Raw genomic sequence first — 17,540 nt, forward strand, 5'->3', positions numbered from 1 at the left:
CTAGAAGGAGCGATGCTCATTACTGTGACTTTTGGCTATCGTCACCTATTTGTTGGACTGATAGTCCTGGATGATTATTATGATCGTTGTTGGTATTACATCATGTTCTATTGTGTTTTCTTGCTGGGCCTTGGCTCATGGGTGCTATGTGATGCAGGTAAAGGAAAGGAAAAGCTTGGCCAGCCTTGAGTGGAGAGCTTGGGCGATGTAATGTACATACAGGGCCGCTTGACCGCCACGGTCAAGGAGTTCTCAGAGGGACTAGGGGTTTACCCTATTTTTTTGCCGCTTAGGCCGGCAGAGTTTGTAAATTGAAACTGTAGCGACTCTTTTGTAATACGAACTACTTGTAAACATTTTAAAAGGCTCATGAGCAGTTTATTTACTTAATAAAATGTACCCTTTCCTTTTACTGGTTTTCCACCTTAACCTGATAATAACACTTAGAACACGTTTTTAGCCAAAGGACTCGGGTAGCGAGTCAAATTTCTGGTTCACCGTTCTCCGTGACTGTTCTGGGGTAGCCAGGGCGTTACAACTTGGTATCAGAGCAATGCCAAGGTTAGGGTTCCTGTAGATTGGCTGGGTATGTACACACATCGTCGAAGACAAGCTCGACTCATGGTTTGGTAACTATCTAAGTGGTTACATGTATAATTGTTTAAATGTGATATATATGTGTTACCTGCGTGCATGAGGTATTATGTTGAGCTTGTGCCCTGAGATATTATATCCTCAGCAAATGTGTACTAATTAGTACTGAGATTGCTAGCGCCTGCTTATTAGCATGGTTGTTTATAAGTTATTATGTGATACATGCTGAGTGCTGAGTGCCATAAACATGTATCTGCTTGTGAATACTGAATGACTGTGGAATGTAATAGTTGTCTGTTGTTCTTGGACCGTGAGGCGGCAAGAGGTTTAGTTATTACTACCTGACTGGCCGTATTGATTATTGTTTCAGTAAGGTATCAGTGACAGAATGAATTCAGGACAGACAGACATGTCAGCTGGCCAGAGTGATCCAGGCCAGAATAATAACAGTCAGGGTCAAGAGAATGACCAATCTCAAGTTCCACAGCCAGCACCTGCAAACTGGCAACAGTTGTTTAACGATTTGCAGGCTACAGTGTTAAAACAGGGAGAGGAGCTTCGTCTCCTAAGACAGCAGCAAGTGCCTGTAGTGGCCAGTGTTGCAGAGGCACCTTCTGTGTCAGTGCCAGTTATTGGGCCACTGCCTGGGGTTGAAAACAGATTGGAACCTCTTTATGAGCAGTTCAGGAAACAGCAACCTCCTGTGTTTGAAGGCAGTGCTGATCCCACCAAAGCTGAACAATGGATGAGCATGCTTACCACTATGCTTGACTTTATGAGGGTAGTTGGTAATGAGAGGGTGGCCTGTGCTGCCTATATGTTTCGGGAAGATGCCCGGATATGGTGGGAAGTGGTTGGCCAGACCAAGGATGTTAATCTCCTGAGCTGGGAGGAATTTCAGACCTTGTTCAATGAAAAGTATTACAATGACGCCATTAGAGCGGCGAAGGCTGATGAATTAATGAGGCTACTTCAGGGAAACTTATCAGTGACCGAGTATGCCTTAAGGTTTGACCGTTTGGCAAAGTTTGCCAAGGAGTTGGTGCCCACTGATGGGACCAGGAGAGAGCGTTTCTTACAGGGGCTACAGCCCAGGTTAGCCCGAGATGTGCGCATCACCACTGTGGCAGGAGTCACTACTTATGCACAGGCGGTGGAGAAGGCACTTACAGCTGAAACTGCAGAGATTAAGATCTGGCGTGAGAATGCAGCCAGAAGGGATTTCAGGAGGCCAGGTCCTCCATTTGTGGGTTCTGGTAGGGGTGTTGGCCCCAGTGATCAGAAGAGGAAGGTTCCTGACACCTTCCCAGTTCCAGGTCCTGACAGGAGACCTCGTGGTGTTACAATAGGTCGTCCTGGGGGCAGTGAAGCCTGGAAGTCCTATCCCGAGTGTCCTAGATGCAAGAGGCATCACTTGGGAGAGTGTAAGGCAAGGGCCTGCTTCTCTTGTGGAGCAGTAGGTCATCTGAAAAAGGATTGCCCTAAGGCAAGAAAGGAAGAGCCCAGGAAGGCAGATAGCTCGGCCCCAGCGCGAGTGTTTGCTTTGACTCAAGCAGAAGCTGAGGCTTCTCCCTCAGTTGTTACAGGTCAGCTTCTTAGTGCAGGAACTGTTTATAATGTATTGATTGACTCTGGTGCTACACATTCCTTTGTTGCGAGTAGTGTTATTGATAGATTGTGTAGACCTTGTGATTTCTATGCTGTGGGGTTTGGTACTTTGTTACCCACTGGGGAGCTGGTTGTATCCAGGAGGTGGGTCAGATCTTTGCCAGTGATAGTGGAGGGCAGAGAGTTGTCAGTGGATCTTATAGAGTTGGTTATGACCGACTTTGATATGATACTGGGTATGGATTGGTTAGCCAAGTATGGGGCAACCATTGACTGCAGGAGGAAGATGGTCACCTTTGAACCTGAGGGTGAGGATCCTTTTGTATTTGTTGGTACTGTGCATGGACCCCGTATTCCTATGATTTCTGCATTGAGGGCTAGGGATTTATTGCAAGGGGGTTGCATTGGATTCTTAGCCAGTGTGGTTGATACCACCAAGGTCGTGCCAGTGAGACCAGAGGATACTAGACTTGTGTGTGAGTTTCTGGACGTGTTTCCAGAGGATCTGCCAGGGTTGCCACCACACAGAGAGATTGAATAGGTCATAGAGTCTATCGAATAGGGCATTGAGGATATGATCCCTACATAGAAGATTGTCATCCTCTCTCTTCCTTCTTTTCTCCACCACCTCGGGAGTGTCTTTGTCGGATGGCGCTAGGAGAGATTCAAGGGTGGACTCTAGGATGTAGGCGATCTTGATAATGGTCAAGAAGAATCTCACATTGTCTTGCCACCTAGTGAAATTGGATCCATCAAACCTTTCCAACCTCACTAGGTCTTGGTTCATGATCTTGATTGTGTCACCTTCCATTGAAACAAACAAGGGATAAACTTTTGAATGTTAGAGATAATTATATTGCTTCAATGGAAATTGGAAAAAACTATTACAACTCTAAGCAAAAGAATGCAAAAGACAAAGTGATTGATTAAATATGTTACAACTCTATTGCAAAAAATACATGTAAATATAGAAAGATGTAGATGAAGAGAGTAATAGAAAATACAACTCTATAACAAAATGATACAAATAAACTAAAGGATGAAGAACAAAAGATATAGATGGAAGTACAACTATATAGCAAAAAGATACAACTAAGTATAAAAGAATAAATAAAAAGATGAAACAAAAGAAGTAAAAGAATAAGATAAAAGCAAGAACAAGAATAGAAACAACTCTATCATTCACACCACTAACGTGAAGAGCATTGTGGATCATCAACTTGAACAAAGTTTACAACCTTTGTTCAAAAAGTTATTTTCCCATATCTCAAGCACTGATGGAACTCTCACAATCAGAAATAACTCTATGGAATAAACAAGTCTCTAGGTGAATTTCTAGCCAAGTGCTCTAGTGGATAGAAATTGATGTGTCTTACAAGTGAGCAATATGCTCCTATTTATAGAGTTTTGAGACACCCTTTGAATTTCAAATTCCACCAACCCCATAGCTGTTACCAATGTTTAATTGGATGTGTATGGAATTAAAAATGAATTTTTGGAGTTACGTGAGTTGTTAGAACCGTTCAAAATGAAAAAGGGAATTGGGTCTGGCTGTTAGCTTCTTTGGCCGTGGTCGTGAGTCTCTGTTCTCTAGGCTGCGGCTGGAACACTTGTGGCTACAGCCACAGCCCAATTTTAGCACATCTCTTTTATGCAATTTTCCAAACAACTCTATACTCTTCCCACAAACACATTATGGGGTTAAAATCATGTCTCCTTTAACAAATTCAAATCAAAATGTGTAACTGTTGACCTAAGATTTGGCCAACTGACACGAAGTTAGAATATACTTGATATGAATGAAAGAGATGAGAAGAACGTAATAACACGAGTAAATAAGACACAGTATTTTATAGTGGTTCGGCCCCAGGACCTGGTAATGACCTACGTCCACTTAGAATGATATTGATATAAAAATAAGAAGAGTGATCAAAGAACTAGGGTTCAATGAGTTTCACCACTTTCTGAAGAACAATACAGTATTACTAGGATAATTACTATAATCTCTCACGATTCAAAAGCCAAAAGTCCCATCCCTTTAGCTATCTCTTGCTATTTATATGCTCAAGGGGGATTACAAAAGATTGTTACAGATATTCTTTCCTGAATAATCGGGTACTCAGGAGATTGTGTGAGATAAATTCGAGATTCATAAAGATCTTCCCATTAATGTCGCCTTGTACGCGGAACCATCGACCAGACTGGTCGCAGGTAAGACAGGCTTGCACTGCTTCTAATGTGTCCCCTGGTCGATACTCTAGTAAAACGTTTCCAGGTGTCAGCCACGTGTCCAGGGATCACTTGCCACGTTACCAATGCTAATTTTAAGGATAAAAGTAACATCAAATCTATACATTATTGAGTAATATTTTAGAGTTACAAATTTGTAACTTCAAATGTGTTACAGATTTCAATATTTACACTCTTTTATATGTTATAATATGTGACACTCATTATCACATTATCTAATCTAAATATCATATTATAAAATAATATAATATTAAGTTTTAGGAGCACTTCCTTATTGTAAAAAATAAAAATCACCATGTGTGCATCTAAACAACAATTTTTTTTTTCAACAAATTATATTTATTTAAAAAGGTTCACTATATTAAAAATATAAAGAAATGGATGACTCATCATATCTTGTAGTTTACATTTTGCTACAATAATGTTTCGATATTTAATACTATTACTTTTTAAATTAATTTCTCTATTTTTTGTTCTTTATTTTCATTATTTCTTTAGATATGAAATGAAATATGAAATAAAAATAAATAAGTATATTGTAAAATAATAATAAAAAAAAGAATGATATGCCTTGTATTTGTAAATATTTTATTAATTTATAATATATTATTTTTCTACTAAAATTTTAAGATGGTAATTTTGATATTTTATCAGAAAAAAAAGGGATGGTAATTTTGATAATCCCATTATTCAAGCTGCACATTTGTCATTATATTCTAAATTTTGTATGCTATTATTCAAATTCCATTCCACCGTCTTCTAAAAATTGGTTTAGCTGAAAAGTAAGATTTTTTCTCTTTGAACACATTATTTATTAAAATTAAAGTTTGTATCCGTGAGAAACGGAACAAAAGTTTGAATAATAGTAGAAAACAGAAGGAGAAACGCTCCAAAAGAGAGTTTTCTTTAATATCTGTATCAAATTTGGCAGCGAAAGCGGGAAATTGGCGATCTAGCTCCGTTAACGCGAGCTTCAGTAGCTCCGTCCGAGAGCCCCAACAATGGGGATGATAGAAGATGTTCAATTGATTGGGTTGCAGATATCGCCGGCCGGTCCCAATGGGACTAATTCTTCTGTACCTGCACCTACCCCCGGGAAGGAGCAGCAGGCCGCCGGCGTCGGAATCCTTCTTCAGATCATGATGTTGGTTCTCTCCTTCGTCCTTGGTCATGTCCTTCGTCGTCACAAGTTTTATTATCTTCCCGAAGCGAGTGCTTCCCTTTTGATAGGTAACTTATCTGATCATCAAGTTTCTGACCTAGTTTTTGTGTAGTGAGAGTTTGAGATTGTTGTCCAGGGTATGCGGAATTTAGGATTTTACAATATTAGTTTTGTGGCAGGTTTAATTGTTGGCGTACTTGCTAACGTTTCAAACACTGAAAATAATATCAGGTCCATTCTTTTGTTCAAATTAATCCCTAAATCCTGTTTTGTTTGTTTTCGACTGAATTTGAAGGGAGAAAACGTCAAACCAATCAGTTTTTTGTTGGAGCTGACCCATCACATGTCAATTTGTGCAGGGCTTGGTTCAATTTTCATGAGGAATTTTTCTTCTTGTTCCTCTTACCTCCAATCATATTATATCCAAACTCTTCTATGTGCATTCTTTTATACATAATTTGTATTATTTGCTTATGTTGAGGTTAATTCACCTTCTTAGAATACCAGATATTGTTTTTCTTAACAATCTAGCTCTCACTCAATCAGGGTTCAGTCTTTCACCAGTAAGTTCTTTCTTTCTATCTTTTTTGGTGTGTGTGTTCTAATTTATAACCTCCATGTATGATTCCCTTTACTTAATGGCTACCCTCGTCACAGAAACCTTTCTTCTCAAATTTTGGAGCCATTGTCACGTTTGCTATCTTAGGAACTTTCATATCTTCAATTGTCACTGGTGTTCTAGTGTAAGTTTCTCTCATTCATTAAATTATTTGACTTATTATTTATTGTTTCCTTATGAAGAGGGAAAAATCCTTAATCAATTGACTTTTGCGACTTCTTCTCTAAGTATTACTTTTGTTGCTGTTTCTTCATTCATGGTGCAGTTACCTTGGTGGTCTGGTGTTCCTCATGTACAGGCTTCCATTTGTGGAGTGTCTGATGTTTGGTGCTCTTATATCAGCTACTGATCCCGTTACGGTTTTGTCCATATTTCAGGTGCTTTAGTTGCTCTTCTATCATCTATTTAATTTATGTCTTATTTTTTATATAATATGCTGTAATGGTGAAGCTGTTAACTGCAGGAACTTGGGACAGATATGAACCTATATGCCTTGGTTTTTGGAGAATCTGTTCTGAATGATGCCGTAAGCTTTTACTACTACATTCAACGTTTAATGTTTTTAGTTTGTATTTCTGCCTTTGGAGATTGACTATGTGTGCGGTGTATTCTTTGTTGAATGTTGTTCCACAATCTGGTAGATGGCAATTTCATTGTACAGGTACGTTGAACACTACACAATTTTTTCTCAGCTCTAAAATTATGTTTGAATTTTAGTTTTAATTCAACTACTTTCTGCTATACAGAACTATGGCCATGGTAAAAAGTAATGCAACGTCTGGAGAAAACTTCCTCATGGTGATTCTGAGGTTTCTTGAGACATTTGTTGGATCATTGTCTGCAGGTCAATTTCTCATTTTACGGGCTTATTATATCTTGGAAGATAGTATCAATTTTAACATTATTACTGTGAATTTATATTATGCACTGGTACACCCCATTCTTTTTTCTCATTTGTATTTATTAGTATTCTTCTCGTTACCAAGGTTAAGATATGCACGGCTTTTATGATACTATTTAATTATTTATTTTAAGAATAACCTGTTTCTTCCACTCAAAAAAAAAAGAAAGATCAATCTATTTTAGGCAAGCTTCTTTGTCAATTTCTTGGCAGAATTTTAGTTTTATGGATGAAGAACTCATCAAATTAAATATTACCTTATTAGATTTTGCATAAATCAAGGTAACTTAGGTGAGTGGTGTAATGACTCTGGAAATGAGTTGCAATCTCGCTTTCTGCAGGAAATACATTAAATGAAATGAGTTGCAAAAGAATCACAATCTCGTTCTTTATGTTTTGTTTCATTATTGAAGTAAACTTTAAAGGTTTTAATACACTGCACCATAAGTACTTTCCTAAACAAATTTACTAATTTTCATGGTTTATTCTGCAGGCGTTGGTGTTGGATTTATTTCTGCTTTGATATCCTTTTTTGTTGTTGATAGTTTGTTTAATTAGTCCTTTATTTGGCCTAACATGTTATTTTTTATAAGTTTTTCTAGCAAAAGGTATTGTGAAACCTTAATTCTCAGAACCTTTTTAAGTATGCAGGGTTGGACATTGAAAAGTGAGTATTAAGATAACGAGTTCTGTTGACTTGCGACTTATCTGAATTTCTTTACAGCCATAACATTTTCCTCTTTTTTTTTTCCCTCTGTTCAGTCTGCAGAACTTGGAGTGCTGTCTTTTTGTTCTTTTTCCATATTTCTCGTAAGTGATCTTTGTAATCATAACATATATGTATACCCCACACACACACAAAAAAATTTAATTTCCACAGTTTTGTTTAACTTACTAGATTTTAACCTAAACTATCTTCTTTAGGTATATGCTTGCAGAAGGTCTTGGTCTCTCTGGTATCGTGTCAATATTATTCACAGGAATTGTGAGTGGAAGTGTACATATTTTTCAAGTTTAAATATCTACCTTGTGTTGGGCTTTGTAAAAATATTATTCTTGTTCTGTCTTAGGTCATGAAGCATTACACGTACTCTAATTTATCAGAAAATTCCCAACGATTTGTATCTGCCTTTTTCCATTTGATATCATCACTAGCAGAGACATTTGTGTAAGAGAGCTTATGTTGTCTTTATCCCTTGTCAGGTTACTGAAAATTTTCTACTCATGTCCTTTATTAAAGCTTGCCCTAAATTTTATGTTTCATTGTCAGGTTTATATACATGGGTTTTGATATTGCCATGGAACAGCATAGCTGGTCACACGTCGGATTCATTTTTTTCTCGATTGTATCCTTACATAGATTTATATATTTATTGTTCTATTTATTTTATGTTTATAGAAGCTATATGTTTCCTTTAACTGGCTTCTTCACTTCCTAGATATTTATTGTAATTGCAAGGTGCGTGTAGTGCATTCACTAAATTACAAAACTTTGCTGATGAAATTCCCATGATAATTATTATTATTTAATATTAATATTAATATTCGTTTTAAAGTAGGCCTTTCTGGCTGTGAAATAAACTAGTTTGCGTAATCATTGTTTGTAGGGCGGCAAATGTTTTCTCATGTGGATATTTGGTCAATTTGGTTAGACCTGCGAATAGAAAAATACCATTGAAACATCAGAAGGCCCTTTGGTACAGTGGTAAGAAATAGTGGAATTGACTGATTATTTGGAAATTTGGATTCTTAAGTGGTGATATTTTCTTATTATAGTTATGTGTTTGGGTAGGACTTCGAGGGGCTATGGCTTTTGCTCTTGCTTTGCAATCTGTTCATGATCTTCCGGATGGACATGGGCAGACTATATTTACTGCAACCACTGCCATAGTTGTTTTGACGGCAAGTGATGGGATTTTGAGTTTGACTATTTTTTAAATGCATTATGATACTTAGTACCGTGATTTTCATGTTATTGTCTTATACGGTCTCAGGTATTACTGATTGGAGGCTCAACTGGCACCATGCTTGAAGCTTTACAAGTTGTTGGTGATGACCATGATGGTCCATTGGGTGAAGTAAGTGTTGCAAAACTGAAAAATTTGGATGCTCGTTTACTAGGATATTGAATACCATGACCAATAAAATGAGTAATATATTATGGACATTAATCGCAACTTCAGTAGTATTATTTCACTAATTATCTGGAAAATGAATGACCAGCTAAGAAGCCATTCTATCTGTTTCACATGAAAGTATTTTTAAGTAAATGGGTTAAGGAAGAAAATGTTGGCCTTTTAAATGTTCCAATGGTGGAAGAAAGTTTTAGTTTTGGATTGACTGGGGTATTAAAGACAGATATTTTGATTGCTGAATAGCTGGAAAATTGAGTTATAGATTGCTGTTGTGGTAGCATCGGATGCGAACAAAAAATATAAAAATTCAAAATTTCTGGATAATTGCAACTGATTTATTTATATTGGGTGGGTATTTTGTCATAGTCACAAGTGGTCTAGTTTTGCTGGTTGTGCTCTGGAAGAGTTTTATAGTTGATACTATTTACAAGAAATTACATGAAAAAACGTGATAATTATTCGTCACTTGTTTGGATGCCTGTTCTTTTTCCCAGAGTTTTGAATGTCACTTGTTTGGATGCCTGTTCTTTTTCCCAGAGTTTTGAAGAAAGTCATGGGTATATTGTCCCATCTACTCGGAGTTTTGATGGGAACCATGGGTATCATGCTCCTTCTTATGATGAAGAAGAGGAGGCATCCTCTGGGAGCAAGCTAAAGATGAAACTCAAGGAGCTTCACAAGAGGTATGCAACACAAATTTGTTGTCGTTGGTTCATTTTAATTTATATATTGCTCAACTTATGGTTATATGCTTTCCTCCTCTCTTTTTCCCCCTTTTCCTCCATTCTATTTTTTCAGCACAACATCGTTTACAGCATTGGATCGCAACTACCTTACCCCATTCTTCACGAGTCAAAATGGAGATGAAGATCACGGTAAATCTGACTCTTCTTTTTCTAGTTCAAGATCTTCTGCTGACCAAACATAGCAGCATTGAGATCTTTTATGTCTTACATTTTTCAATTGCTCTCACATATCTACCTTGTCATGACTTTGATTTCATTTTATTCTTTTTTTTTTGGTGCAACAGATGAGCCCATGCCTAGTTCTAGAAGTAGAAAAGTGAGTTTTCATGGTCATACCTAATATGTGATATTTCATTGAGGAACATATATGATGCAAGATGGAGTCCACTTGTATATACCTTACAAACTGTTCCCCAAAGCATAGCTGCCAAGGTGAACTCACAGAGCACAAAAATGTCGTTTCCTTATAGGGGAGATATAGTGTCATAGGGGAGACATTTATCTACAGCACGAAGACTGTTTTAGCACAATTGGACCATTAGCTATCAAATTCGTCCATCATATTGATTGACTCACCACTAATCTATTACACAGCATTTGTAAATAAAAGATTTGGATATTTGGAAATTTAATGCTCACACATGATTCGTCCACTGGATTTGAGTGTAGGGTGTTGCTCATCTTTTTAATCTTTTTTTTTTAATCTGTTGTGCTGCAGTCGGGTTATCATTGACATCTTTTTCTTGTTCTGGTCACAAGGAGTTTGTGGCTCAGCGGTGTCTTTAAATATAAACCAAAGAAAGTGGTTAATGTGTCGTTATCATGAGGAGGAGCACTAAGAAGTAGTTCATGATCTCTCTAAGAAAGTGGTTGTTGTCTTCTATTTTTTTGGGTAACTCTGTTCATTAACAATCGTATAGTTGCACCTAAATTCTTTTCTTTGATGAAGAGTCTTTGTTAGTGTTTTGATCAAAATAACCCTCATTTTGGTGGCCCTGTTGGAGGTGGACTGGACTACGTTTAGTGGAGATGGACCCTCAGTTGATTTCTCCAGTGTACCTAAGATGCTCGAGTCTCTAATAAGGGGTGTAAAGCCCATTTAGACGGAGATTTTTGGGCCTGGTCCGCTTGGAGCTAATGTTCATCTAACTTGAAGCCTAATACAAATCTGACTTTTCTGTAAACCGCTCTGGAATATTTGTGTTTAGTAGTTAATCTGCTGCTTGAACTTGGAACATTAATACAAGGTACTAGATAGGCATAAGCACAGTAGCTAGAGCCAACAAATTTTTACGGACATCTTATTTTTTTGTTTATACATATTATTATTACTGTTTCAAATGTATATATATGTTGACCATGATTTTGGCTACTGTTTCAAATGCATATATATGTTGACCATGATTTTGGCTAAGGACAAGTAGACGTCAAAATGACATTAACTTTTGAATAGAAAATAACGATACAAATAATTTTATAGTTTTATAGTGGTTCAGCTCTAATTTGTTGGTAATAGTCTAATTTACTTAGAATTGTGATATATGTAGTATACACTTAAGATCAAATGAATTTGAGCTAACTGAGTTTCTTAAGTGTAAGTAAAAAAATATAGAGTTTCTCCCTCTAGAGAATACAAACTTTCTCTCTCTAAGCTCTCTCAGAAAATGCTCCAAGTAACAGTCCCAAAGTCTTAAAAAGATCAGATCCCGATGTCACGAGTTCTTTATTTATAGGTTCATGCATCGTATATGAAAAACATCTTGTTTTGAGGGGGCCCTTGTTTCAACCAATTTTAATTAATAAATAATAAACAAATTCAAATTACAACCATATAGCTATTATTTCGAGATATCTGAGAGATTCGCGCGGTAGTTACGAGCGATTCGACTTAAAGTTGTTACTGAGATTCTGTAAAGAAGTCACTGGGCTGTCAACTCCTGAGATTTTGACATAACTGGTCGGATGAAACCCATTCCTGAGATGTCTGGTCGGCTATATCACGTTGTTGAAGTAACTGGTCGGCCAAAGCACATTACTGATCGGCCAAGACACATTACTGGTCGGATGAACTACGTGTCCGGTCAAGTGAGTCCCTCTCCGAGATGACCAGTCGGCCAATCCGTGCGTCTGGTCGGGTGAGACTTCTCCTTGACCAGACAAAAATATTCTCTGATGTAGCTGGTCGGACAAAACACCTCCTGAAGTAACTGGTCAGCCAAAGCACCACTGATCGGGCTTGGCACATCACTGGTCGGGCAAATCACTTATGACCAGCTAAAGTTATTTCCTGACTAGTAATATCACAACTCCCCAGGTCAACTCTCAACATTTGCACTTCTTCAGTCAACACATTTATTGACTATTAATGTGTAATTTACTGACCATGCATTGCCACTTGTCCCATTCGATTGCCACATCATCGAACAAAATTTTGGGGATAACAATATATTTAACGTAAAGATTACTCTGTAAGGGGCCGTTTGGTACGAGGAGTTTACAGTTTTCATATTACTGGCAAAGTTGAAGAGGGTAATCTGATAGTCTGGAAACTTACATCATTGTGTTTGATTGTGTACTTTAATCTTATCTATGATTCCTAGGAATATCACTTTCTGTGTTTGGTTGTGCATTAGAATTTGTTAATTATTTATATTTTCATAAAATTAATATAATAATATATTTCATAAAAATAATTTATAAACAATTTTACTCATGAAATATTTTTTAACAGAATTAAAAAAATACATATATTGAATACTAGAATCAAGTATCATTTTTAAAATTACAAAAATACCCTTATTTTATTTTTAATAACATTTCATTTGTTATTTTAAACTAAAGTAATAATATAAATGTTTTACAAATCAATTTCTTTAAATAAACAAATGTTATTTATCATTTTATAGTTTGATATATGTATATTTGTTTTATATTATAACCTTAAAAAATAAAATAAGTCATTAACTAAAAATTTATTAGTTTAAGATTTTTTTTTTAAATAATAATAGTTTTGAAGTGTTTCACATTCTTGGGTATCTGAAAACTACTTGTCAGATGAGTTTCACTTGAACCTAGAATCAAGATAAGTTAAAACTCCTGAATTACAAAGAAAAAATCAAACTCAGTACCAAATATGAGAAAATGTTCAGATTTTCATTCACGTGTCTAAATTTCTACATACCAGACGACCCTAAAACAACTGAGATATATTACTAAAAAGTCTAAAACCAGTATAGCTTGTCTGGAGAAATTTTGAGATAAAGATGCCTTTAAAAGGTTGTTCGAGTCGTTTAACTAGTAGTACTAGAAATACTCGAAAATAAAATGAGCCCAATCATTTATATATGGTAAAGGTGATCATGCAAGTGAGTGTGGTATTTATACTTGTGCAAAAAAATGAAGGAAGTGGACAAAAAATGAAGAAATGAGATATTATCAGCTAATTATGTTTTCTATAATAATTCCCAAAAATATGTTTTTTTAATTATTATTATAAATATATATGTTTTCTCCCAAAAACAAAATAATAATTATGAATTACTAAGCATATTGCTGTTTGTTAACAGCAACTCAATTATTTCTTAATTGCAACTCATTGACATAGTATTCTTTAATTGTCTTATCAAGACAAAAAAAAGAAAACATGGAAAGCGAAAATACTCAACACCCCTTAATCCTTATTATTATAATCGATTGGATTTAATAGTGGGTAACGCTTTGTTTTCTTTCTTCTTCTTTAATCGATATGTTTTTTACGGTAAACAAGTGACACGTAGGCAGACTGCTTCCCTTGTACTTTTGAAAAAAGAAAAATAACCGTTACAACTTGATACCCCACACCCAACGGCTAGTTTTTGTTCCTCTACAGACTCCATAACGATAACCATTATTGTCTTCACTCACTTGCGCGCTCATCGGGGTTTCTTCTTTCTCACTTTCCCATCGGAACCGCTTGGTTTTTCTTCTCACTCGAAGGATCTCGTGTGGGGTTCTCTTCCGTCAAATCTCCCGATTAGAATTCCTTATCCAAATCTCAATTTTACAGGAAATTTAATCATGGGAGAATTAATGGTTGAAGTTCGAGCATCGAGTACCGGTGTAGATGAGGCGGCGGCGGCGGAAGCGACGGATGCTTATGCTCCTCCCCCTCCTCCTCCGCCACCTGCTCATCCTCGGCGACCGAGGGTTAGGGAAGTGAGCTCTAGATTTATGTCACCAGTGGTCTCCTCTTCTTCCTCCAACTCCGGCGATCATTTCTTGCCAGTCAAATCCCCCCTTCATAAACATAATCTGGGTTCAACTCCAATTCCAAATCATGCTGATCATCAAGCCAGACCACGGTCTTCCTCTGCTAATAGGCGGCGTAGGCAACTCGATATGGAACCCTTATCTTGTTCCGACGAGAATAGAACTACGGATTCCGAACCACCGGCTCAAATTCAGAGTTCTGAAACCCCTTTCCCTCTTGAACAGGTTCCCAATACTCTAAGACGACAACGATCTACAAAGCTTCTCAAAGAGAATATCGGAGGTAGACAATTCCATCATCCCCCACCGCATCATTCTTTATTGAAAAGTGGACATGGAAAAGGCGGTGGCGCCGCTTTCTCGACGCCCGCAAGGCCTGATACGCCAATGTTATCGGCTAGTTTGGATCGGACAATGTCATCAACAGCGGGGAGATACAGACTGACGCAGCAAAGGTCTGCCAACATCGCTTCCTCAGCTGCTGCTAAGCTCTTGCAGTCGAGTGTGATGTCTTTACCTTCTCAATCCTCTGAGTCAACCCAAGACGCTAATTCTACATCCCAAGATGGTCGTTGTTCGGTGAATGCTCTTCCCCATGACGGCAATCACAATCGCCTGAGCTCTTCTATTCAATCTCTACCGGATTTGCGCTCTTCCATGTCGGAGACAGATATGTTGCCGACTGTTTCTGGTAGACTACGGGGGGAGAAAAATGGTATTAGAGGTGGTGGTAGCGGTAGTGCCAATTCAAGTACTGATTCTCTGAAGTTCTCTTTCCCTAACTCCCGCTATATGAGTTCGCCATTTAATTCAGCGGCAGAGGGTGGCGAGAAAGGAGGGACTACTGTATCGAAGACATTGGCGAACTCAATGAAGATGGGGGGCCCCTGTCTGCCTCCAGTCCCGCCATGTGCGAGTACGAAGTCGGCTATGGAATTAAAGAAGGCAAAGAAGGTTTCTAGTCATCAAGAAGATGTACATTCCTTGAAATTACTTTACAATCGTTATATGCAGTGGAGATATGCCAATGCAAGAGCACAGGTTTCCTTACAAGCACAGCAAAGAGAAACTGAGGTTAATCATCTTCTTAACTTTTAGCAAGTCAATTTCTTATTCAATAGGAAAGACAGAAACGATACAAAGAGTCTCACAGTTATGTAGTTACAAAGGTTGTCAGCCACTCTAACTTAGAAAAGTAGTTCGAAAGAATGAGTGATAACTCCCATTAATACTTTTTTTTGCTGCTTGAAGATTGACAATGAGTGTTTCTCTGACATCAAGTAATATATTTTTCATTTTCTCTTGTAGACAAGTAATAACCCATCAAGTAACATATTTTTCATTGTCTCTTGTAGACAAAAGTTAATTCTCTCAGGGTAAAGATGTCAGAGCTATATGATTCTGTGACGAGGAAACGTACAGAACTTGGGATTTTGCAAAGAACGAAAACTCTATCTACAATTCTTGAAGCCCAGGTAAGACTGCTGGCTGTGATCATTGGATGTGGCTTACATATTGGATGTACTCCACTTGCTTACACTCATCGACTTTGCATTTTAGGTTCCATATTTGGAGCAATGGTCTGCTCTAGAAGAAGATTATTCAATTTCTGTGGCTGAATCCATTCAAGCTTTACTGAATGCCTCAATTCAACTTCCACTTGGCGCGAATGTTAGGGTATATTTTTCATATCCAAGTATTCTTCTACAGTTCAGTAAATCTTCAAATCGCTACGCTATACTCATGAGATGAGATATAAACCCTGTAGGTTGATGTGAAAGAGCTTCAGGAGGCCCTGAACTCGGCTATGAAAGTGATGGAGATAATAGTTTCCCAAGTTCAACATTTAGTACCAAAGGTACGGTTCAAGAAAGATCTCTGCTAGAGGAATAAAGAATATTCACATTAATATCATAGTTTGTAAAGAGTATCCTTTCACAGAAAGAAAAGAAAATAAAAATTGCTCTGCTTATGAAATATGCACACAATTTGTGTACTACAAATCTGATTTTCCAAAGTGTATATTTTGTTTTGGTTTGCTATTTACAGGCAGAAAAAGCAGAGATTCTTATATCAGAACTAGCCAGAATAGCTGGTGGTGAAAGAGCTCTTGTGGAAGAATGTGGAGATTTGTTGTCAAGAACATTTGCATCACAGGTATGCATGCCTCAATCTGTATATTGATATATTTGCCTTACGTTCTAGTAGTTCCAAATCTTTGCTTTAAGTTCTTTTTGTTTGAGATTATCCGAACACGTCATAATAGCTTGCGTTTGGTCTTTAAGATTAGATATCTTAATCTTATGAATGCTCATCTTCTCTTCTTTACTTTTTCTTCTAGGTGGACGAGTGCAGCTTAAGGAGTCAAATAATTCAATTGCATAGAACAACATGTGCTACTAAGGATAATGTTTTGATGAGAGAACTAGAAGTGAATAACTAATCACCGCACTCCTTTACCTGAGGCCGACAAGGTGTACATACACATAAGTTTTCATTAACAAAATCGTTTGTTTGTTTTTCCACCTCAATTTTTGTGTTGTTTACAAGGGTAAAAAAAAGCTGAGATACACCAGCCAATTCTTTCATTCTTTGCAATTTTCTATCAGCCTTGTAATGATGGATTTGCTTTTGATTTGGAGTTCACATATATTGTAACAACATGGCAACTTTAACTGTTTGTTAGATCAAAGCGTTGCTAGTAGCATTGTTGTTGTTCATAAATCAAGGGATAAATATGGTAGCTATATATGTCTTTTTGTTTTTTTGGCCAATAAATGACAAACTTTTTCGACAGCACATCAGCCATTTCTAAATGAGTATTGCTAAAGTGGTGCCTAGCATCATTTTATGTTGATTGGTGTATTTCATATCGGGTGCCACATATGTGCGATCTGTTATAGCATGTAATTTGGTGGTGTGGTGGGCACCAATAGTATCTTTTAACATTAATCTCTTTAAATTAGAAGTCACTTGAAATCTATAAAAATAATTTAAATTCCATTCCATGCTTATCTTTTTACCTTTCAAAACAATATCTCAATTTGCTATCTATATTTTTTTTTGTCTGTCCTCCATGAAAGCAATTATTTAAAGTAAATATAATGTTTCAGTTTATAGGATTTAATTAAAATAATATGTATTTCAAATTTAAAAATAAAATAAAATTATTACAAAAATAATAATATTTATATAACAAAAAGAATTATTTCACAACTTGGTACAAACTAGTATCAGAACCAAAAAAATCATTTTTTATTATTGAAAACCTCTTTTA

At 36.8% G+C, this 17,540-nt stretch overlaps 2 protein-coding genes across 4 annotated transcripts; both read left to right on the forward strand.

Annotated features, from left to right (window-relative positions):
* Positions 1 to 5,097: 5,097 nt before the first annotated feature.
* LOC133794655 (sodium/hydrogen exchanger 6-like) lies at positions 5,098 to 11,360 on the forward strand. 3 transcript variants are annotated; one of them, XM_062232002.1, is made up of 23 exons: positions 5,098 to 5,234; positions 5,384 to 5,682; positions 5,794 to 5,845; positions 5,974 to 6,033; positions 6,153 to 6,177; positions 6,272 to 6,357; positions 6,499 to 6,610; positions 6,697 to 6,759; positions 6,875 to 6,894; positions 6,980 to 7,077; positions 7,628 to 7,656; positions 7,770 to 7,801; positions 7,897 to 7,944; positions 8,059 to 8,119; positions 8,205 to 8,302; positions 8,405 to 8,480; positions 8,574 to 8,593; positions 8,742 to 8,839; positions 8,927 to 9,036; positions 9,129 to 9,212; positions 9,807 to 9,952; positions 10,068 to 10,144; positions 10,300 to 10,668. In XM_062232002.1, exons 2-23 carry the CDS (start codon positions 5,454 to 5,456, stop codon positions 10,353 to 10,355), a joined length of 1,680 nt encoding a protein of 559 aa, XP_062087986.1. In that variant the 5' UTR covers positions 5,098 to 5,234; positions 5,384 to 5,453; the 3' UTR covers positions 10,356 to 10,668. The 3 variants fall into 3 exon arrangements, with proteins under 3 accessions (XP_062087986.1, XP_062087987.1, XP_062087985.1); XM_062232003.1 differs by lacking the exon at positions 5,098 to 5,234 and adding an exon at positions 10,734 to 11,360 and having other exon boundaries at positions 5,255 to 5,682; positions 10,300 to 10,331; XM_062232001.1 differs by lacking the exon at positions 5,098 to 5,234 and having other exon boundaries at positions 5,257 to 5,682.
* Positions 11,361 to 13,925: 2,565 nt separating this feature from the next.
* Positions 13,926 to 17,062, forward strand: LOC133794656 (protein ENDOSPERM DEFECTIVE 1-like). The gene is made up of 6 exons (XM_062232004.1): positions 13,926 to 15,337; positions 15,619 to 15,738; positions 15,824 to 15,940; positions 16,032 to 16,121; positions 16,313 to 16,420; positions 16,605 to 17,062. The coding sequence occupies exons 1-6, from the start codon at positions 14,072 to 14,074 to the stop codon at positions 16,704 to 16,706; spliced, it is 1,803 nt and encodes a 600-aa protein (XP_062087988.1). The 5' UTR covers positions 13,926 to 14,071; the 3' UTR covers positions 16,707 to 17,062.
* Positions 17,063 to 17,540: the final 478 nt, after the last annotated feature.

This window comes from Humulus lupulus, chromosome 8, assembly GCF_963169125.1.
Source record: "Humulus lupulus chromosome 8, drHumLupu1.1, whole genome shotgun sequence".
NCBI lineage: Eukaryota > Viridiplantae > Streptophyta > Magnoliopsida > Rosales > Cannabaceae > Humulus > Humulus lupulus.

Excerpts from the sequence above, each read along its gene's own strand:
- LOC133794656 (XM_062232004.1), top strand. The coding sequence starts at position 14,072 with ATGGGAGAATTAATGGTTGAAGTTCGAGCATCGAGTACCGGTGTAGAT. Across the intron at positions 15,739-15,823 it reads CTACAATTCTTGAAGCCCAG|GTTCCATATTTGGAGCAATG; the intron begins GTAAGACTGCTG and ends TTTGCATTTTAG. Across the intron at positions 15,941-16,031 it reads CACTTGGCGCGAATGTTAGG|GTTGATGTGAAAGAGCTTCA; the intron begins GTATATTTTTCA and ends TAAACCCTGTAG.
- LOC133794655 (XM_062232002.1), top strand. The coding sequence starts at position 5,454 with ATGGGGATGATAGAAGATGTTCAATTGATTGGGTTGCAGATATCGCCG. Across the intron at positions 6,895-6,979 it reads ATGGCAATTTCATTGTACAG|AACTATGGCCATGGTAAAAA; the intron begins GTACGTTGAACA and ends TCTGCTATACAG. Across the intron at positions 8,120-8,204 it reads CAATATTATTCACAGGAATT|GTCATGAAGCATTACACGTA; the intron begins GTGAGTGGAAGT and ends GTTCTGTCTTAG.